The sequence below is a fragment of the Pseudophryne corroboree genome, chromosome 1 (assembly GCF_028390025.1).
Source record: "Pseudophryne corroboree isolate aPseCor3 chromosome 1, aPseCor3.hap2, whole genome shotgun sequence".
NCBI lineage: Eukaryota > Metazoa > Chordata > Amphibia > Anura > Myobatrachidae > Pseudophryne > Pseudophryne corroboree.
Window position 1 is genome coordinate 237,937,440 of NC_086444.1, and position 21,856 is coordinate 237,959,295.

At 46.9% G+C, this 21,856-nt stretch overlaps 1 protein-coding gene across 1 annotated transcript in view; it reads right to left on the minus strand.

Annotated features, from left to right (window-relative positions):
• The window catches only part of PGGT1B (protein geranylgeranyltransferase type I subunit beta), a 148,239-nt gene that overhangs the window by 17,647 nt on the left and 108,736 nt on the right, over nucleotides 1-21,856 (minus strand). The window contains exons 7-8 of the mRNA XM_063964151.1: nucleotides 17,578-17,762; nucleotides 17,330-17,438 (exon numbers count right to left, since the gene is read on the minus strand). Coding sequence (XP_063820221.1) covers nucleotides 17,330-17,438; nucleotides 17,578-17,762 — 294 coding nt within the window. The remainder of the gene's footprint in view (nucleotides 1-17,329; nucleotides 17,439-17,577; nucleotides 17,763-21,856) is intronic.

The following is a 21,856-nucleotide window of genomic DNA, read 5'->3' on the forward strand; positions in this document are numbered from 1 at the left end:
CTGCTTCTTCCAAGAACATTGCAGCCTGTTTTATATGTGCTATATGGGATTTTTGCTCTCTAGATGCTATTGAAAAATCCCCCTCCAATGCATCAGCCCAGGAAGCCACTGCCTTTGCCATCCAAGCTGAAGCCATGACTGGCCTTATGACTGCCCCAGACAGGGAAAAAATGTTTTTTAGAAAACCATCCACTCTCCTATCCGTGACATCATTTAATGATGTTGAAGGCAAAGGTAATGTAGATTTTTGCACTAATCGAATCACATGCGTATCTACTTTAGGAGCCACCTCCCTTTTTTAAACAATCTCCAGCTGGAAGAGGATAATTGGAATTCCATTTCTTAGGAATTCTAAACTTATTAGGTGATTTCTGTCAGCTGATCTGGCCCTGAAAACTCAGTCTTAACTGTTTTGGGACGTTTAAACACAGGTGCCTTGGTTTTTAACACAGGCTCCGCTGAATCCTCTAAGGATAGAATGGCTTTCATTGCTTTATTTAACTCCGCTATATCCACTGAGCTGAGACCTTCCTCCTCCTCTTCGTATGTCGAAGTAGAATTAATCGAACTTTCATCCTCCGATGAATCCTCATCTGAACCGTGTGCAGCCTGTGAGGATGAAGATTTACTTACCACCGGCTTATCAGCCTGTTTCTTTTGAGAGGCAGCTGCTGGAAGTGATACACCACAGGTGGGAAGCTGAATGTAAGGGTTAATCGTGTAACCTATCCCCGGTACAGGAGTTGGAGGAATTATCCTTTCAGCTATACTGGATAAAGCCTGTGCAAACATAGCCTAAGGTGGATCAACCTGCACCTGAATCTGCCTTGTATTTTTCAAGAACCCCTGGTGAAAGCTAAAACAAACAATTTGCACACAAACCATCTTGAACCAGATCCTGAGAGGATAACACACAAATATGAGTGTTGGTGTTGCTGTGAGTGTATCTTCCTCACCTTTACCGCTCTTAGACATAATAAATAATCAACACTTCCACAGTGTACTACATAATTTGTGACTGTAATCACTAAGCTTTTTAAAGTGACATACATCCCGACCCTACCCGTGCACCAGCATTGAGGATCGGAATAGAACAAAACTGACAGAATGTAGTAAAGTCAGCAATCACACTAGCAGTCAGTCACATGTTATACATTAGTATAATAAGCAATATGAGCACATCATCAACTACATTTCAAGTATGTAGGAGAACATTACTGAATCACGTTTAAACAGATCTACAGTATTCAGACGCATTGCAAAAGAAACAGTAAATGTATACAGACTCATATGCAATAGGCACTTATCTAACTATTTATACTCCAAAAGGTAGATAGAGACTTAGTGCTGTATTACCCGTACTCAGTAGAGTGGGATACAGGGAGACTCACCTTGCTTCCAGGACAGATCAATACGTTAGCGAAAGCAGAGTGGATCCAGACGCTACTAGTGTACACTGCCACTCCATGAATCTATAGTGAACACAGATGCTCAGTGAATACAGACGCACCAGTCACACAGCCGCCGATGCTGCGACTGGGTCCCCTTCGTGTACAGCGTCTGAGACGGAAGCGGGAAACAGTTCATGGTGGGAGACTCAGAGAAAACTGGTCATGAACCGTGTGGGGGAGCGGCGACCAGGAGAGCGTCTGACTTCCCGCTGCCGACGTCAACCCTAGGGATCACGGCCTCATACTATTCCTGGAACCTATGATTCCTAAGGCCAAGCGCTGGTGCCCGCAAGGTGGTAGCCACGTCAGCGACTGTTTGGTAGACTCCTTCCAAGACAGTGCGGCTGTGTCCGTATTTCCCGTCTATGCAGAACCGATGCCTTACCTTCTCCCCGTGCTACGGCCACAGCCTAGTAGCGTCTGACGGACCTGCTAGTATATCCGACACAGACGTCCACCGAAACAGCATTGTACTCGTGGGAAAGCGTTGTCGCGACCCGGCGGAGAGTTGTTGGTGCAACTCTTTCTAAGGTACGTATAAGACGCTGTTTAGAAAGATTGCTCAGAAAAATAGGTAGACTATAAAAAAAAACAGCGGCCCTCTGACCATGGTCCGGCTCCTGCCGCATCAAACAAAAAACTGATTTGCCTGAGCAAGTAGGCAGGAATATATGGACGGGCCCGTTACATGCTGGGAGGCCGGAAAGCTTTGACCGATTGGTGCAAATCCGATGTCGCTTCATTATATCCCATTGTTATCCTGTGGATAACCTGTGGAACCTGCTGGAGAAACATGGATTTCCCAGCAGTAGCTTTGGAGATCCAATTCACCTTAGAGCCATTCACCTGTGAAGGGAAGAGATTCCACATTACGTTTGGAGTTCGCGTCTGCAATCCACTGATGCAACCATATGGCTCTGCGTGCAGACACAGCCATAGCAGTAGTCCTACCATTAATATTGCCAATCTCTTTAAGGGAGTCACAGAGGACTCTTGCCGTGTCCTGAATGTGTTTTAGGAAAGTTACAGTAGTAACCCAAGGTCGTATCCCCTGAAAGACTCTCTTGAAACTGAGTAGCCCATGTATGAATGACATGCTGCGTCATCCAGCAACCAGCAATGTCCGGCCTTTGAGCTACACCTGCAGCACTGTAGATAGGAAAATAGAGACCACTCTAAAATCTATCTCCCGGGTCCTTTACCGTAAAAGAGCCAGGAGCAGGGAGCACCGCCTTTTTAGAAAGGCGAGAGACTGAGACCTCTACTGCTGGAGATTCTTCCCAAGATTTCCTGACTTCAGGGGCAAATGGGAAGGTATTTAAAAACCTTTTGGACACCTGATATTTTTTATCTGGATTTTTCCAGGCTAATTTAAATAAATCATCCAATTCTTTAAAATCAGGGAAGGTGACAGACCGTTTGCCTTGTGGGAGAAAAATGACTGCTGATTAGTAGCATCCTCCAGGGGGAGCTTTAACACATCCCGTATAGCCAATATAAGGGGTTCAATACCCTGTATAGGGGTGGAGTCCCCGCTTATGGGGTCCACATCATCCTGTATATCATCATCAGTATCTGATAGAAGTGCAGGTAAAGCACGTTTTTGTGCACCTGTAGTGGACAGGGGGGATGTTTAGCAGCTAGATTTGCCACTGCTTGTTGCAGTTCCTTAGTTTTATTGGCATTAGCAGTGAGTTGAGAGGACATATCAGACATCATAGTTTTGATAGCCCCCAGCCAGGAGTGAAGAGAAAATGGCGCTGGTTAGTGCTGAGGAAGAAGGCCCCGCCCCCTCAGCGGCGGGCTTCTGTCCCGCTTTCTATGTGTAAAAATGGCGGGGGCTCGGACATATATACAGTCCATGACTGCATATATGTCTATTCTTTTGCCAAAAAAGGTATTAAATTGCTGCCCAGGGCACCCCCCCTGCACCCTACAGTGACCGGAGTGTGCGGTGTGCTGTGGGAGCAATGGCGCACAGCTGCAGTGCTGTGCGCTACCTTAAGTGAAGACAGGAGTCTTCTGCCGCCGATTTCGATGTCTTCTTGCTTCTGCTGCTGCTGTCTTCTGGCTCTGTGAGGGGGACGGCGGCGCGGCTCCGGGAACGGACGATCAAGGTCAGGTACCTGTGTTCGATCCCTCTGGAGCTAATGGTGTCCAGTAGCCTAAGAAGCTCAACCTAGCTTCAGTGAGTAGGTTTGCTTCTCTCCCCTCAGTCCCACGTAGCAGAGAGTCTGTTGCCAGCAGAAGCTCTCTGAACATAAAAAACCTAACAAAATACTTTCTTTACTAGTAAGCTCAGGAGAGCCCACTAGGAGCACCCAGCTCTGGCCGGGCACAGATTCTAACTGAGGTCTGGAGGAGGGGCATAGAGGGAGGAGCCAGTGCACACCAGATAGTACCTAATCTTTCTTTAGAGTGCCCAGTCTCCTGCGGAGCCCGTCTATTCCCCATGGTCCTTACGGAGTCCCCAGCATCCACTAGGACGTTAGAGAAAATAAGAATTTACTCACCGGCAATTCTATTTCTCGTAGTCCGTAGTGGATGCTGGGCGCCCGTCCCAAGTGCGGACTTTCTGCAATACGTGTATATAGTTATTGCTTAATAAAGGGTTATTGTTATGAGCCATCCGTTGAGTGATGCTCAGTTGTTGTTCATACTGTTAACTGGGTAAGGTTATCACAAGTTGTACGGTGTGATTGGTGTGGCTGGTATGAGTCTTACCCTGGATTCCAAAATCCTTTCCTTGTAATGTCAGCTCTTCCGGGCACAGTTTCCCTAACTGAGGTCTGGAGGAGGGGCATAGAGGGAGGAGCCAGTGCACACCAGATAGTACCTAATCTTTCTTTAGAGTGCCCAGTCTCCTGCGGAGCCCGTCTATTCCCCATGGTCCTTACGAAGTCCCCAGCATCCACTACGGACTACGAGAAATAGAATTATCGGTGAGTAAATTCTTATTATCCGCATTTTGTGACGACTGACTACATTGCTCACATGATATTGAGTCAGATGAGCTAGGGGAAAATCTAGCATTACACACACTGCATAACTTCTGTTTTACCATTGTGAAAAAAACAGGTACAATACACATACAACACAGTCTGAAATACAATACAAGCCTGCCCTATTGCATGTGAGAGGAGACACAGGAGAGAGGACACCAGCGCACCCAGGGCTGCACAGCCCCAGTGAGGCTGTCATCGTTTTATACAAACATATAAACAGTGAGTCTGTCTAATGAACAATCCCTGAGTGATGATATTTGTGCACAAAATAGCGGCTTTTCCCCTCTACACCCTGTATCCGTGATCCAGTGTGTGACCGTTATGGAGGAGCTGTGTGAAGACGTTGCTGCTTATGCAGAGGAAAGCGCCAAAATGACGCTGAGCCCGTTCTGATGTAGCTCCGCCCCCCACTATGGCGCAGGAGCTACTGTGTATTTTTTTATACTGGCCAGGTCGCCTAAATGTTAGTAACCTCACATAAATGCTTGGTACTGTCGAAGTCGAAAATATTACACACACACCACGTGCAAACACCACACAGAAAGGCCTCTGTGTTGCACGTAATCGCCGTGCGTACGCATACACGCACGCTACGTACACTGGTTCATGAGCCTTGCATATTGGCTCGTGGTATGAGTATATACGGTAGCATATGCATTCGCACAGAAAAGCTACAAAGACATATTCAATTCATATAGTGCACAATTTACACACATTGCCAGCAAGTTACATTTACTCAGAGGGTAGAACAATAGAGGTATCCAGCTTTATAGGATGTGAGGGGACAGAACAAGGTTAGGACTTAGTGTTTGGTATCCAGATGTGCAGTATTTTGAGATCTATGTTCCGGTTGTTATGTGCAGTTAATCGCATGTTTCTGCGCATAGATATGCACAGAATTGTAATATTCACAAATACTGTAAATACTGTACTCATGATATTCGGCGGGAACCCGGTGGTGGAGACCTACAAGCACACCTGGACCAAGCATCACCCACTCATTCAAACCAACCTATGACCCCTCCTGTACTGTAAATGACCTGCCCCATGACCTATGGAAGAAGAGCTTAATTTCCTATTGTATTGTATTTGGACCCATTGTATAATAGAAAGGCTCCCTGACCAGGCACCAGTCTATTCTCTGGAGGTCATCTTGCTAAGACTGACTGAGGCCTGGATCCGGGAGCGCTGCCGAACAAACGTATGTACTATTGGTTGTAGCTCTTTCTATGTAATATTGTTGTATCTTTACTTGCATCTTTACTTGTATCTTTTGAGTAAATATTGTTGATGCATTGGACCACAACATGACATTTCACTACTGGTGTCGCATCTCATTCTTGTTTGGGGAATAAGGTGTATTAAGCCACAAGTGTAGCTGCATTTTGTGCACAGCGTGTCGGCATGTATACGCAACGTGCATACACATCTTAGGGGTTGTTGTTTACATTTAGCGGCCCGAACAACAGAGTGTTTAAGTATTGCTTTCCCTTGTAAGTAAATTGAACTTTACAGTACCATGTAATAAGCCAGTCTCACACAGCGGGAACCCCCAGGAGGGACCCGACGCCTCACCTGCGCTTTTGCCGCACAGTGAACTGGGGTACCCCTTAGCGGGGTCCCCGGTGTGTACTCACCACCGATGATCACATTCACGCAGCATTAGGGGTGTACGGCATGCTGCGGCTGCGACAGCCAAGGCGCCATGGCCCGCTGAACAAACAGCCCCTCAGGACGGTGGTCCTGCAAGCGGGGAAATGGCTCTGCGCCTCAAGAGGCCGGTGACCCGCCCCCCCTAACTCCCACGGTGCAGGTATGCTGTTGCCCAAACAGCATACCGAAAGAAATAGTTTAAAAGAAATTTAAGAAAACCTCTGGAGCTTGCAGAGTGTGCATCCTCTCCTGAGGGCATTTTTTTCTAAACTGACCTGAAGGAGGAGGCATAGAGGGGAGGACCCAGCACACCCTCTTGAAGAAATTTAAAGTGCACTGGCTCCTTTGGACCCGTCTATACCCCATCGTACTAATTCTGTCCCCAATATCCCTTATGGATGCTAGAGAAACAGTTATATGATCTGAGAGGAGTGGAGAGATGGAGTTAGAAAGTAGTTTAGAGACAGAGGTTCATTGATTAAGTCTCCTTCTGTCATCCTACCAAGAAATGGGATGTGTTATACATATACAGTATATACAAGACATTTCTGAGGTAAATTGGAGTCCATAGATTACAGCAATATGCAGCAAGAAGGGCTGAAAATTCATATAGTATGTACTTGAAAAGAAAGGAACATGAACAGAGAGGTAGGAGAACTTTGAATGCGCAATGCAGAGAAACAGGAGACCAACCTCACCTCAAAGCATATAAAATAAGATTTTACTTACCGATAAATCTATTTCTCGTAGTCCGTAGAGGATGCTGGGACTCCGTAAGGACCATGGGGGGATAGACGGGCTCCGCAGGAGATAGGGCACTTTAAGAAAGCTTTGGATTCTGGGTGTGCACTGGCTCCTCCCTCTATGCCCCTCCTCCAGACCTCAGTTTTACACTGTGCGCCCAGAGCAAGATGGGTGCACTGCAGGGAGCTCCCCTGAGTTCTCTGCCTAGAAAGCATTTTTGTTTGGATTTTTTCTACATTTTTACAGGGAGCACTGCTGGCAACAGGCTCCCTGCATCGAGGGACTGAGGAGAGAGGGGCAGACCTTCTTCATTAAGATAGGCTCTGCTTCCTCGGCTACTGGACACCATTAGCTCCAGAGGGGGTGAACACAGGTTCTTACTGGGCGTCCACCCCCAGAGCCGTGCCGCCGTTCTCCTCACAGAACCAGAAGAAACGAAGTCAGAAGACGTCTCAGGCGGCAGAAGCCTTCAGAGCTTCACTGAGCTTCACTGAGGTAAATTGCTCCCATACACCTCACATACTCCGGTCACTGTAAGGGTGCAGGGCGCAGGGGGGGGCGCCCTGGGCAGCAATATAACACCTCTCTTATGGCATAAGACAATATACATGTACAGGTGGGCACTGTACATATATATAAAAGAGCCCCCGCCATTTTTTAATAACTTTGAGCGGGAAAGAAGCCCGCCGCTGAGGGGGCGGGGCTTCTCCCTCAGCACTCACCAGCGCCATTTTCTCTCCACAGCACCACTGAGAGGAAGCCCCCCGGACTCTCCCCTGCTTACACACGGTGAAGGGGTGTTTAAAAGAGAGGGGGGGGGCACATAATTGGCGGATAACATATTATACAGCGTGGCTTGGGAAAAACATTTGTGTTGGTCTCCAGGGTCATTGCGCTGGGGTGTGTGCTGGCATACTCTCTCTCTCCAAAGGGCCTTAAAGGGGATACTGTCTTCAAAAAAGAGTTTCCCTGTGTGTGTGAAGTGTGTCGGTACGCGTGTGTCGACATGTTTGACGAGGAAGGCTCGCTTAATGTGGAGGGGGAGTGCTTGAATGTCATGTCGCCGTCGGCAACGCAGACACTGGAATGGGTGGATATGCTGAATGTCTTAAATGCAAATGTCAATTTATTGTATAAAAGGTTAGACAAGGCTGAAGCTAGGGATCAGTCAGGTAGCCAGTCCATGCCTGTCCCTGTGGCGCCAGGACCTTCGGGGTCTCAGAAGCGCACCATATCCCAGATCGATGACACAGATACCGACACTGATACTGACTCGTGTCGACTATGAAGATGCAAAATTACAGCCGAGGGTGGCAAAAGGTATTCGGTACATGATTATTGCCATTAAAGAGGTTTTGCATATTACTGAGGAACCCCCTGTCCCTGACACGAGGGTACACATGTATAAAGGGAAAAAGCCTGAGGTCACCTGATCAAGGCTAGGAAAGACGTGACGTTGAAACATTATCACCGTATATGGAGAAAATGTTTTTTTGGTGTGAGGCCAGGGCTGCTCCTACGGAGGAGTTCCATTTGGGCCCTCTACTTCACTTCCTTCAAACAGGAGTGGATTTGGGCCTAAAATTAGGGTCAATAAAAGGTCCAAATTTCGGCCTTATCAATTTTCTTTCAAAGAGAATTGGCCTTTCTTCCTGAAGTACAGACTTTTGTGAAGGAGTGCTGCATATTCAGCCTCCCTTTGTACCTCCGGTGGCGCCTTGGGATCTTAACGTGGTGTTACGTTTCCTCAAGTCACCTTGGTTTGAACCACTCAAAACAGTGGAGTTGAAATACCTCACGTGGAAAGTGGTCATGTAGTTGGCATTAGCTTCGGCAAGGCGTGTTTCAGAATTGGCGGCTTTATCACATTAAAGCTCATACTTGTTTTTTCACGTGGATAGGGCAGAGTTGAGGCTCGTCCTCAATTTCTGCCAAAAGTGGTCTCATCTTTTCATGTGAACCAACCTATTGTCGTGCCTGTGGCTACACGGGACTTGGAGGATTCCGAGTCCCTGGATGTGGTCAGGGCTTTGAAGATTTATGTGACCAGAACGGCTAGAATCAGGAAGACTGAAGCTCTGTTTGTTCTGTATGCGGCCAACAAGGTTGGCGCTCCTGCTTCAAAGCAGACTATTGCTCGCTGGATCTGTAACACAATTCAGCAGGCGCATTCTACGGCAGGTTTACCATTTCCTAAATCGGTTAAGGTCCATTCCACTAGGAAAGTGGGCTCTTCTTGGGCGGCTGTCCGAGGGGTCTCGGCATCACAATTGTGCCAAGCAGCTACTTGGTCGGGGTCAAACACCTTTGCAAAGTTCTATAAGTTTAATACCCTGGCTGAGGAGGACCTCCTGTTTGCTCAATCGGTGCTGCAGAGTCATCCGCACTCTCCCGCCCGTTTGGGAGCTTTGGTATAATCCCCATTGTCCTTACGGAGTCCCAGCATCCTCAAGGACGTTAGAGAAAATAAGATTTTACTTACCGGTAAATCTATTTCTCGTAGTCCGTAGAGGATGCTGGGCGCCCGTCCCAAGCGCGGACTTCTTCTGCAAGACTTGTATATAGTTATTGCTTACATAAGGGTTATGTTATGGTTTATCGGTTGAACCGAGGCTATGTTGTTGTTCATACTGTTGACTGGGTAGTGTATCACAAGTTCTACGGTGTGATTGGTGTGGCTGGTATGGATCACGCCCTTAGATTTACAAAAATCCTTCCTCGTACTGTCCATCTCCTCTGGGCACAGTTTCCCTAACTGAGGTCTGGAGGAGGGGCATAGAGGGAGGAGCCAGTGCACACCCAGAATCCAAAGCTTTCTTAAAGTGCCCTATCTCCTGCGCAGCACGTCTATTCCCCCATGGTCCTTACGGAGTCCCAGCATCCTCAAGGACGTTAGAGAAATTTAATTTACCATATTGAAGTTGTTTGAGAAGAAGTGATCACTGATGCATGTAATTTGTTATGGACACATAAGACATATGCTTATATGAAGGACCTTTAAAGTGATGGGAGATAAATGAAATATAGCTAACCTCAAATGTCATCAGAGTGCAGAAGGGTCTAGATCAGTGGTTCCCAAATACGGTCCTCAAGGACAACTAAACAGTCCAGGTTTTAAGTATATCTATGCTTGGCCACAGGTGACTTCATTTAGCCATCTGTGCTGTGTTATGGATATCTTTAAAAGCTCAGCTTTTGATGCTCCTTAAGGACTGAGTTTGGGAACCACTGGTCCAGATGAAAATGTAGAGAGGGGTGCAAGCTGCTCTATGTTATTTAATTATTTTTATCATATCATATGCAAACTGAAAGGAGGCAACTGTCGATCACTTTTAGTACTATGGGCCTAATTCAGATTTGATCACAGCAGCAAATTTGTTAGCTAATGGGTGAAACCATGTGCAGTGCAGGGGAGGCAGATATAACATATGCAGATACAGCTAGATTTGGGTGGGGTGTGTTCAAAAATAAGATCTTACTTACCGGTAAATCTATTTCTCGTAGTCCGTAGTGGATGCTGGGGACTCCGTAAGGACCATGGGGAATAGACGGGCTCCGCAGGAGACAGGGCACTTTAAGAAAGAATTTGGATACTGGTGTGCTCTGGCTCCTCCCTCTATGTCCCTCCTCCAGACCTCAGTTAGAGAAACTGTACCCGGAAGAGCTGACAGTACAAGGAAAGGATTTTAAAAACCAAGGCAAGACTCATACCAGCCACACCAATCACACCGTATAACTTGTGATAAACTTACCCAATTAACAGTATGAACAACAAGAGAGCATCAGATCAACCCTGATGCAACTATAACATAACCCTTATGTAAGCAATAACTATATACAAGCATTGCAGAAGAAGTCCGCACTTGGGACGGGCGCCCAGCATCCACTACGGACTACGAGAAATAGATTTACCGGTAAGTAAAATCTTATTTTCTCTAACGTCCTAGTGGATGCTGGGGACTCCGTAAAGACCATGGGGATTATACCAAAGCTCCCAAACGGGCGGGAGAGTGCGGATGACTCTGCAGCACCGAATGAGCAAACACAAGGTCCTCCTCAGCCAGGGTATCAAACTTGTAGAACTTTGCAAAAGTGTTTGAACCCGACCAAGTAGCTGCTCGGCAAAGCTGTAATGCCGAGACCCCTCGGGCAGCCGCTCAAGAAGAGCCCACCTTCCTTGTGGAATGGGCTTTTACTGATTTTGGCAACGGCAATCCAGCCGCAGCATGAGCCTGCTGAATCGTGTTACAGATCCAGCAAGCAATAGTTTGCTTTGAAGCAGGAGCACCCAGCTTGTTGGGTGCATACAGGATAAACAGCGACTCAGTTTTCCTGACTCCAGCCGTTCTGGCTACATAAACCTTCAAAGCTCTGACCACATCTAGTAACTCAGAATCCTCCAAGTCACGAGTAGCCACACGCACCACAATAGGTTGGTTCATATGAAAAGATGACACCACTTTTGGCAGAGATTGCAGACGGGTCCGCAATTCTGCCCTGTCCATATGGAAAACCATATAGGGGCTTTTATGTGACAAAGCCGCTAATTCTGACACACGCCTAGCTGAAGCCAAGGCTAATAGCATGACCACCTTCCACGTGAGAAATTTTTATTCCACGGTTTTAAGTGGCTCAAACCAGTGTGACTTCAGGAAACTCAACACCACGTTAAGATCCCAAGGTGCCACTGGAGGCACAAAAGGGGGCTGAATATGCAGCACTCTCTTCACAAACGTCTGAACTTCAGGTAGAGAAGCCAGTTGTTTTTGAAAGAAAATGGATAGGGCCGAAATCTGGACCTTAATGGAACCCAATTTTAAGCCCAAAGTCACTCCCGACTGTAGGAAGTGAAGGAAACGGCCCAGCTGGAATTCCTCCGTAGGGGCATTCCTGGCCTCACACCAAGCAACATTTTCGCCATATACGGTGATAATGTTTAGCCGTCACGTCCTTCCTAGCCTTTATCAGCGTAGGAATAACCTCATCCGGAATGCCTTTTTCTGCTAGGACGGCGTTCAACCGCCATGCCGTCAAACGCAGCCGCGGGAAGTCTTGGAACAGACAGGGCCCCTGTTGCAACAAGTCCTGTCTTAGAGGCATAGGCCACGGGTCCTCTGTGAGCATTTCTTGCAGCTCTGGATACCAAGTCCTTCTTGACCAATCCGGAACAATGAGTATTGTTCTCACTCCTCCTCTTCTTATGATTCTCAGCACCTTGGGTATGAGAGGAAGAGGAGGAAATACATAGACCGACTGAAACACCCACGGTGTCACTAGTGCGTCTACAGCTATCGCCTGAGGGTCTCTTGACCTGGCGCAATACCTCTTTAGCTTTTTGTTGAGGCGGGATGCCATCATGTCTACTTGTGGCAGTTCCCACCGATTTGCAATCTGCGTGAAGACTTCTTGATGAAGTCCCCACTCTCCCGGGTGGAGGTCGTGCCTGCTGAGGAAGTCTGCTTCCCAGTTGTCCACTCCCGGAATGAACACTTCTGACAGTGCTCTGACGTGATTCTCCGCCCAGCGAAGAATTCTGGTGGCTTCCGCCATCGCCACCCTGCTCCTTGTGCCGCCTTGGCGGTTTACATGAGCCACTGCGGTGATGTTGTCTGACTGAATCAGCACCGATCGGTCGCGAAGCAGGGTCTCCGCTTGATATAGGGCGTTGTATATGGCCCTTAGTTCCAGGATATTGATGTGAAGGCAAGTCTCCTGACTTGACCACAGACCTTGGAAATTTCTTCCTTGTGTGACTGCTCCCCACCCTCGGAGGCTTGCGTCCGTGGTCACCAGGACCCAGTCCTGGATGCAGAATCTGCGGCCCTCGAGAAGGTGAGCACTCTGTAGCCACCACAGGAGATCAGCCGATGCATTTGTAGATGTGATCCGGACCACTTGTCCAACAGATCCCATTGAAAGGTCCTCGCATGGAACCTGCCGAAGGGAATGGCCTCGTATGATGCCACCATCTTTCCCAGGACTCGCGTGCAGTGATGCACCGACACCTGTTTTGGTTTTAATAGGTCTCTGACCAGTGTCATGAGCTCCTGAGCCTTCTCCATTGGGAGATAAAACCTCTTCTGGCCTGTGTCCAGAATCATGCCCAGGAAGGGCAGACGAGTCGTAGGAATCAACTGCGACTTTGGAATATTTAGAATCCAGCCGTGCTGTTGTAACACTTCCCGAGAGCGTGCTACGCTGATCAGCAACTGCTCCCTTGACCTCGCTTTTATGAGGAGATCGTCCAAGTATGGGATAATTGTGAGTCCTTGCCGTCGCAGGAGCACCATCATTTCCGCCATTACCTTGGTAAATATTCTCGGTGCCGTGGACAGACCAAACGGCAACGTCTGGAATTGGTAATGACAATCCTGTACTACAAATCTGAGGTACTCCTGATGAGGTGGATAAATGGGGACATGAAGGTAAGCATCCTTTATGTCCAGAGACACCATAAAATCCCCCCCTTCCAGGCTTGCGATGACCGCTCTGAGCGATTCCATCTTGAACTTGAACCTTTTCAGGTATATGTTCAGGGATTTTAAATTCAATATGGGTCTGACCGAACCGTCCGGTTTCGGTACCACAAACATGGTCGAATAGTAACCCCTTCCTTGTTGAAGGAGGGGAACCTTGACCACCACCTGCTGAAGATACAATTTGTGAATTGCAGCTAACACTATTTCCCTCTCTAAGGGGGAAGCTGGCAGGGCCGATTTGAGGTAACGGTGAGGGGGCATCTCTTCGAATTCCAGCTTGTATCCCTGAGACACAATCTCTATAGCCCAGGGATCCACCTGGGAGTGAACCCACTTGTGGCTGAAATTTCGGAGACGCGCCCCCACCGGGCCTAGCTCCGCCTGTGGAGCCCCAGCGTCATGCGGTGGATTTAGTGGAAGCCGGGGAGGACTTCTGTTCCTGGGAACTAGCTGAATTATGCAGCTTCTTTCCTCTACCCCTGCCTCTGGCAAGAAAGGACGCACCTCGGACTTTCTTGCCTTTTTGTGATCGAAAGGACTGCATCTGGTAATACGGTGCTTTCTTAGGTTGTGAGGGAACATATGGCAAAAAATTTGACTTTCCAGCCGTAGCTGTGGAGACCAGGTCCGAGAGACCCTCCCCAAACAACTCCTCACCCTTGTAAGGTAAAACCTCCATGTGCCTTTTTGAGTCGGCATCGCCTGTCCATTGCCGAGTCCACAGGACCCTTCTGGCAGAAATCGACATTGCATTTATTCTAGAGCCTAGTAGGCTAATGTCTCTTTGAGCATCTCTCATATACAGGACAGCGTCTTTCATATGCCCCAGGGTCAGCAATATAGTATCCTTGTCCAAGGTATCAAGTTCCTCAGATAAGATATCTGTCCATGCTGCTACAGCACTACACATCCAGGCCGACGCAATCGCCGGCCTTAGTAAGGTACCTGAATGTGTATAAATGGACTTCAGGGTACCCTCCCGCTTTCTATCCGCAGCATCTTTTAGGGTGGCCGTATCCTGTGACGGCAGGGCTACCCTCTTGGATAAGCGTGTTAAAGCTTTGTCAACCCTAGGGAAGGATTCCCAGCGTAACCTGTCCGTTGGCGGGAAAGGGTAAGCCATAAGCATCCGTTTTGAAATGTGCAGTTTTTTATCTGGAGATTCCCAAGCCTTTTCACATAACTCATTTAGCTCATGTGAAGGGGGAAAGGTTACTTCTTGCCTTTTTTCCCCATACATATAAACCCTCTTGTCAGGGACTGGGGTTTCCTCTGTGATGTGCAACACATCCTTCATTGCTATAATCATATAACGGATGGCTTTAGCCAATTTAGGCTGTAACTTTGCATCATCGCAATCGACACTGGAGTCAGAATCCGTGTCGATATCTGTGTCAACAATATCGGATAGTGGGCGCTTCTGAGACCCTGACGGCCTCTGCGACATAGGATCAGGCATGGGCTGAGACACCGGCTGTCCTAAGGCTTCAGCTTTATCCAACCTTTTATGCAAGGAAGTAACATTATCATTTAAAACCTTCCACATATCCATCCAATCGGGTGTCGTCGCTGTCGGCGGCGACCTTACATTCATTTGTTCCCGCTCTGCTTCCACAAAGCCTTCCTCGTCAAACATGCCAACACAAGCGTACCGACACACCACACACACAGGGGATGCTCTTTTTGAAGACCGTTCCCCCACAAGGCCTTTTGGAGAGACAGAGAGAGAGTATGCCAGCACACACCCCAGCGCTATATGTCTCAGGAATCACACAGTAACTTAGTGTTAACCCAGTAGCTGCTGTATAAACTGTTATCGCGCCTAATTTATGTGCCCCCCCCCCCCCCCCCCTCTCTTTTTACCCTCTTCTACCGTGTTTCGGCAGGGGAGAGCCTGGGGAGCTTCCTCTCAGCAGAGCTGTGGAGAGAAAATGGCGCTGGTGAGTGCTGAGGAAGAAGCCCCGCCCCCTCAGCGGCGGGCTTCTGTCCCGCGTTTGTGTAAAAATATGGCGGGGGCCCATGCATATATACAGTGCCCAACTGTATATATGCCCACTTTTGCCAAGAGGTCCCTAATTGCTGCCCTGGGCGCCCCCCCTTGCGCCCTGCACCCTACAGTGACCGGAGTATGTGGGTGTAGTGTGGGTGCAATGGAGCACAGCTGCAGTGCTGTGCGCTACCTCAGTATGAAGACTGGAGTCTTCTGCCGCCGATTTCAAGTCTTCTTGCTTCTGTCACCGGCTTCTGTCTTCCAGCTCTGCGAGGGGGACGGCGGCGCGGCTCCGGGATCGGACGACAAAGGGTGAGATCCTGTGTACGATCCCTCTGGAGCTAATGGTGTCCAGTAGACTAAGAAGCAGGACCTATCTTCAGTGAGTAGGGCTGCTTCTCTCCCCTCAGTCCCACGTAGCAGAGAGTCTGTTGCCAGCAGATCTCTCTGAAAATAAAAAAACCTAACAAAATACTTTCTTTTATAGCAAGCTCAGGAGAGCTCACTAAGTAGCACCCAGCTCGTCCGGGCACAGATTCAAACTGAGGTCTGGAGGAGGGACATAGAGGGAGGAGCCAGAGCACACCAGTATCCAAATTCTTTCTTTAAGTGCCCTGTCTCCTGCGGAGCCCGTCTATTCCCCATGGTCCTTACGGAGTCCCCAGCATCCACTAGGACGTTCGAGAAATTAAACTTAAATTGCAGTGTAAAAATAAAGCAGCCAGTATTTACCCTGCACTGAAACAATATAACCCATCCAAATCTAACTTTCTCTGCAAGTGTTAAATCTGCCCCCCTCAGTGCACATGGTTTTGCCCATTAGCTAACAAATATGCTGCTGCGATCAGATCTGAATTTGGCCCTATGTTCTTTACTGCAAATGACTGACAGATACATATGCTCAGTGCACAGCCAACGACAAATTATTAATGTAATATCAAATTAAGATTTTTATTTATTTGTATTATTGGCAGCACCTGTCAAGCACTGCTGTTCTAACCAAAACCTCAATTATGGTAACTTGACAGCAATCTTTGTAGTTAGAACGCAGTAGATTTTCCTTTGCAGACTTGCTGTGTTTCAATATGACAGCGACCCTGCAGCTTAAATACTTAACAGACTTTAATCTGATGGTCTTCTAGTGTAAAGACAGGGATAAAAATAGAACAAGAGTACTGGGAAAGAGTAAATGGAATTTATTTGACAATAAAAAAGTATAAAATAAGCCATGACTAAGAAGTTGACAGTACTGTAAATCACTCTGTACGCAGACTGCTCTGAAGGCTGTAGGGCACGGTGCTCCCGGGTGCGAATCTCAGCAAGTTGGAGGTAATGTTCCACAAGAAATTCCCACAATATCTAGCATTATTTTGATTTTTAGTGTTTAAGGTTATCACTACTCATGGAGATTTTATACTGCATTAGGTGTACGATGGTAGCAGATTCATCACGCATTAAGACAATTTAATTCATGCAACATTTGTAGACCACTAAAAATATTCCGTGGTCATCTGTACTCACATTAAGATGCTATGGTAACTCCGTATCTAGGATCCTGCTGCTTCCATCTCTCTTAGTACTCAAATTGCTCCAATAATTTCTTGGGCGCAAAAACAGGACTTTTTTATTATTTTTTAGCCATTTAAATCAGATCCATTTTCGCCAGGTTGAAAACGGACGGATATCGCGATTAATGGCCAATGATTATCACGGTATCCATTTAGGGTCCATTTTCATCGGCCAAAAACGGACACGTGAAAACACATGGGATTGGAGATAAGAGACCACCGCATCGGGGCTAATAGGATAGTCTCCGGCGTGGGTAATTGGCAACCCTCCTAAGTGTTTGATACTCTGAGATCTAAACATTTCTTATTTCCCTGCTAAATAACCATTTATTTAGGCAGCTTTCTCCCTTTCTAAAATATATCCCTAGAGTAAGTGACTTCCTCCACAATGCACCGTGGTGGGCACAAATCAACATTAATAATTGTAAAAATACATTACCTGGATGGCTATCTGGCCATTTAGCAAAACCCCCAACAAGGCGGTCTTGGGTTGACAAGATAAAATTTCTGTTCCTCTCAAAATGTGTATACTTGAAGATGTTTAAGAGCTGAAATGAGTAAAAAAAAAAAAAAATGTATAGTTCCCATGGATTTTCAGCAAACCTGTGCATTAAAAGCATATAAACAAAACAGAACGTTCATTTTCAAAGCATTAAACTTGTCCTATTTAAATTTACAAATAATTACCGTTAAAGTTGCTCCCACCCAAAAGGAATAACAGGTGTCAACTGGTTTATTTGGTCGCCCATGGTAGCCATTTAGTTGCCTTAGAATGCACCACCTTTTCATTCTATTTAATTCTCTCTCAGTAAAGACATCGTCCAGCTTTCCCATCAGACAAAGAGAAGCAATTCCACAAAAAGTGGATCCACCTGATTAAAAAAAAAAAAATAAAAAAAAAAATAGGAGGTAATTTATATATATATATATATATATATATATATATATATATATATATACACACACATACACACACATATATACATACACACTCATATATACATACACACACACACACACATACAATGGCATGTAGAAGTGGCACTCTGGGTGCTGTAGCAATGCCGGGGTGCCTTCCCAAATGAATATGTATACCATACCAATGTCCTTATAGCAAAGGAAAGGCGGCACTCATCCGGTCTAGGAGTGAAATAAAAAGGTTCTGTTTATTCACAACGTTTCAAAGCTAACAAGCTTTTTCATCAGATGCATAAGAGGTACAAGGTGCAAGAGACGTACCTTATATAGGGTGGAATGAAACCTCACATGTGCAGTGCTCGTTCACGCTGTCCCGCCGGGTGGCGCCGGCCATGTGACTTCATATGTGCGACGGCCGCATGACTGGGGGAATGACTGGTGTGTAGTACGGGTTGCCCAGCAACCACAGTGCGGCATCATAAATGAGATGCGGCGTTTGCTAGGCCACCAGCGGTGTCTTAGTCTGGGAAGTGCATCGATGAGGCCACACTGCCAGGACTCCCTGTGGGAGAGACAGAAGGAGTAAAATAAAGTGATAAGAACATACTTAAAGTTAAACCAGTGGTGACATCTAGCAATATGAATAAACATAAATATGGGCACTGTAGCAAAAAAGACAGGATAGGAACATAGGATTTCCCCCCCCCCCCCCCCCATAATGTTCATATCCTGTTGAGTTTGTTACCCTATTGAATGCCACTAATGCTTCTTTTTTGCTACAGTGCCCATATTTATGTTTATTCATATTGCTAGATGTCACCACTGGTTTAACTTTAAGTATGTTCTTATATCACTTTATTTCACTCCTTCCGTCTCTCTCGCAGGGAATCCCGGCAGTGTGGCCTCACCGATGCCCTTCCCAGACTAAGACACCGCTGGTGGCCTAGCAACCACCGCATCTCATTTATGATGCGGCGCTGCGGTTGCCTGGTAACCGCTGTCACTACAGGCCTTTCTCCTACTTCCTTCCGGACGCGGCACGTCGTTGCTGGGCAACCTGTACTACATATCAGTCATTCCTCCAATCATGCGGCCGTCGCACGTATGACGTCACATGGCCGAAGCCACCCGGCGGGACAGCATGAACGAGCACTGCACATGTGAGGTTACATTCCTCCCTATATAAGGTACGTCTTTTGCACCTTGCACCTCTTATGCACCTGATGAAAAAGCTTGTTAGCTTTGAAATGTTGTGAATAAACAGCACCTTTTTATTTCACTCCAAGACCGGATGAGTGCCGCCTTTCCTTTGCTATAAGGACACTGGAATGGTGCATGTGTGTATTAATATATATATATATATATATATATATATATATATATATATATATATACATACATACACACACACACACACACACACACGTAAAACAAGATGCAAGATTAGCTTAATGTAATTCATACTTTTTACTTTCATGGTTTTCTTGTGGACAATACCATAGTAGCGCATCAAGGGGTGTGCAGGCACCAACATGCCTTTCTTGGTAGCAATGACTGAGATCAATAGCAGAGAGGCAGCATATAAAAGGTCACTTACTTTAATTGTCTGCTAGAGCACATGCTGAGGCTGGCAGCATTCTAACAGATTACAGTGCTGGCTGTTCCGAGCAGAGGGAGCCGCAAATGCTCTCAGCATGAGAACGTAAGACTTGATCCTTGTGTATCAATGCCTAGCTCCCTATAGATTGTAAACTCGCGAGCATGGTCCTTTTACCTCTGTCTATTACCCAGTTTTGTTTCATTAGTGCTTTATTCCACACTGGTGCAATGGAATACGCTGGCCTTCAGTTTGGCGGTGTGCTGCTTTACAGTCTAATTAAGTGGCTTCTATTTGTTGGTGAAAGGCTGCGGCACTGCATACTAGACAAATGTTATGGGCTATTATGGTGAGTTTGTTGAAAAGAGAATATGGTATAATTCAAAGATTACAGGCCTAAAAATGTAGCTGTAGACTTTGGGCCTGATTCAGATTTGCAAAAAAGCAAGCAATTGAGTAAAATCATATTGCACTGCAGATGCAACATGTGCAGAGAATTAGATTTGGGTGGGGTATGTTTAAACTGAAATCTAAATTGAAGTGTAAAAATAAAGCTGTAACATTTGTGGGCTACACACAAAAGCAGCCAGTATTTACCCTGCACAGAAAAAAGTATAGATGTATTTGCTCCCCTTGCATGGCAATATGGTTTGTTCCAGATACAAAATTACTTGCTGGTTTGTTTTTTTTTGCTTTACTTACTAATCTTAATCAGGCCCTTTGTACACTATACCCAAGGGTCCCGTGTGCACCACACTCACTGCACCCATTTCCATTACTTCCAAGTCTGGTAATCCATGCATTCTGCAGAGACAGGAGCACACACACAGGAAAAAAAAAAAAAAAAAAAGCATAGTAGTTTGGTCCTGAAACAAACAATATTGCAATGCAAGTGGTGCTAATGCATTCATTCATCTATTTTTCTCTAACGTCCTTGAGGATGCTGGGGACTCCGTAAGGACCATGGGGAATAGACGGGCTCCGCAGGAGATAGGGCACTTTAAGAAAAACTTTAGGATTCTGGGTATGCACTGGCTCCTCCCTCTATGTCCCTCCTCCAGACCTCAGTTTTAGACTGTGCCCAGAGGAGAATGGGTGCACTGCAGGGAGCTTTCTTGAGTTTCCTGCTTAGAAAGCATTTTTGTTAGGATTTTTTCTCTTTTTCAGGGAGCACTGCTGGCAACAGGCTCCCTGCATCGAGGGACTGAGGAGAGAGGAGCAGACCTACTTAAATGTTAGTCTCTGCTTCTTCTGCTACTGGACACCATTAGCTCCAGAGGGAATGAACACAGGTTCGTCCTGGGCGTTCACCCCAGAGCCGCGCCGCCGTTCTCCTCACAGAGCCAGAAGAAACGAAGACAGAAGACGTCTCGGGCAGCAGAAGCCTTCGGTGCTTCACAGAGGTAACGCACAGCATTGCAGCTGTGCGTCATTGCTCCGCTACACCTCACACACTCCGGTCACTCTAAGGGTGCAGGGCGCAGGGGGGGCACCCTGGGCAGCAATAAAACACCTCTCCTATGGCAAAAGTGTATATACATGTACAGGTGGGCACTGTACATGTATATAAAAGAGCCCCCGCCATTTTTTAATAAGTTTGAGCGGGATAGAAGCCTGCCACGGAGGGGGCGGGGCTTCTCCCTCAGCACTCACCAGCGCCATTTTCTCTACACAGCACCGCTGAGAGGAAGCTCCTCGGACTCTCCCCTGCTTGACACACGGTGAAAGGGGGTTTTAAAGTAGAGGGGGGGCACATTATTGGCGTTTATACACTACAGCAGCGCTGGGGTGTGTGCTGGCATACTCTCTCTCTGTCTCTCCAAAGGGCCTCAGGGGGAACCTGTCTTCAGAAAAGAGATTCCCTGAGTGTGTGAAGTGTGCCGGTACGTGTGTGTCGACATGTTTGACGAGGAAGGCTCACCTAAGGAGGAGGGGGAGTGCATGATGGCCAGGTCGCCGTCACCGGACTGGGAGGATATGTGGAATGTCTTGAATGCAAATGTAAATTTACTGCATAAACGATTAGACAAGGCTGAAGCTAGGGATCAGTCAGGTAGTCAGACCATGCCTGTCCCTGTGGCACCAGGACCTTCGGGGTCTCAAAAACGCACCATATCCCAGATCACTGACACAGATACCGACACAGAGACTGACTCTAGTGTCGACTATGAGGATGCAAAATTACAGCCAAAGGTGGCAAAAGGTATTCGTTACATGATTATGGCCATTAAAGAGGTTTTGCATATCACGGAGGAACCCCCTGTCCCCAACACGAGGGTACACATGTATAAAGGGAAAAAGCCTGAGGTCACTTTTCCGTCCTCATTTGAACTAAGCGACTTGTGCGGAAAGGCTTGGGAATCTCCAGATAGGAGACTACAAGTTCCCAAAAGGATTCTTATGGCGTATCCCTTTCCACAAAAGGACAGGATACGATGGGAATCTTCGCCG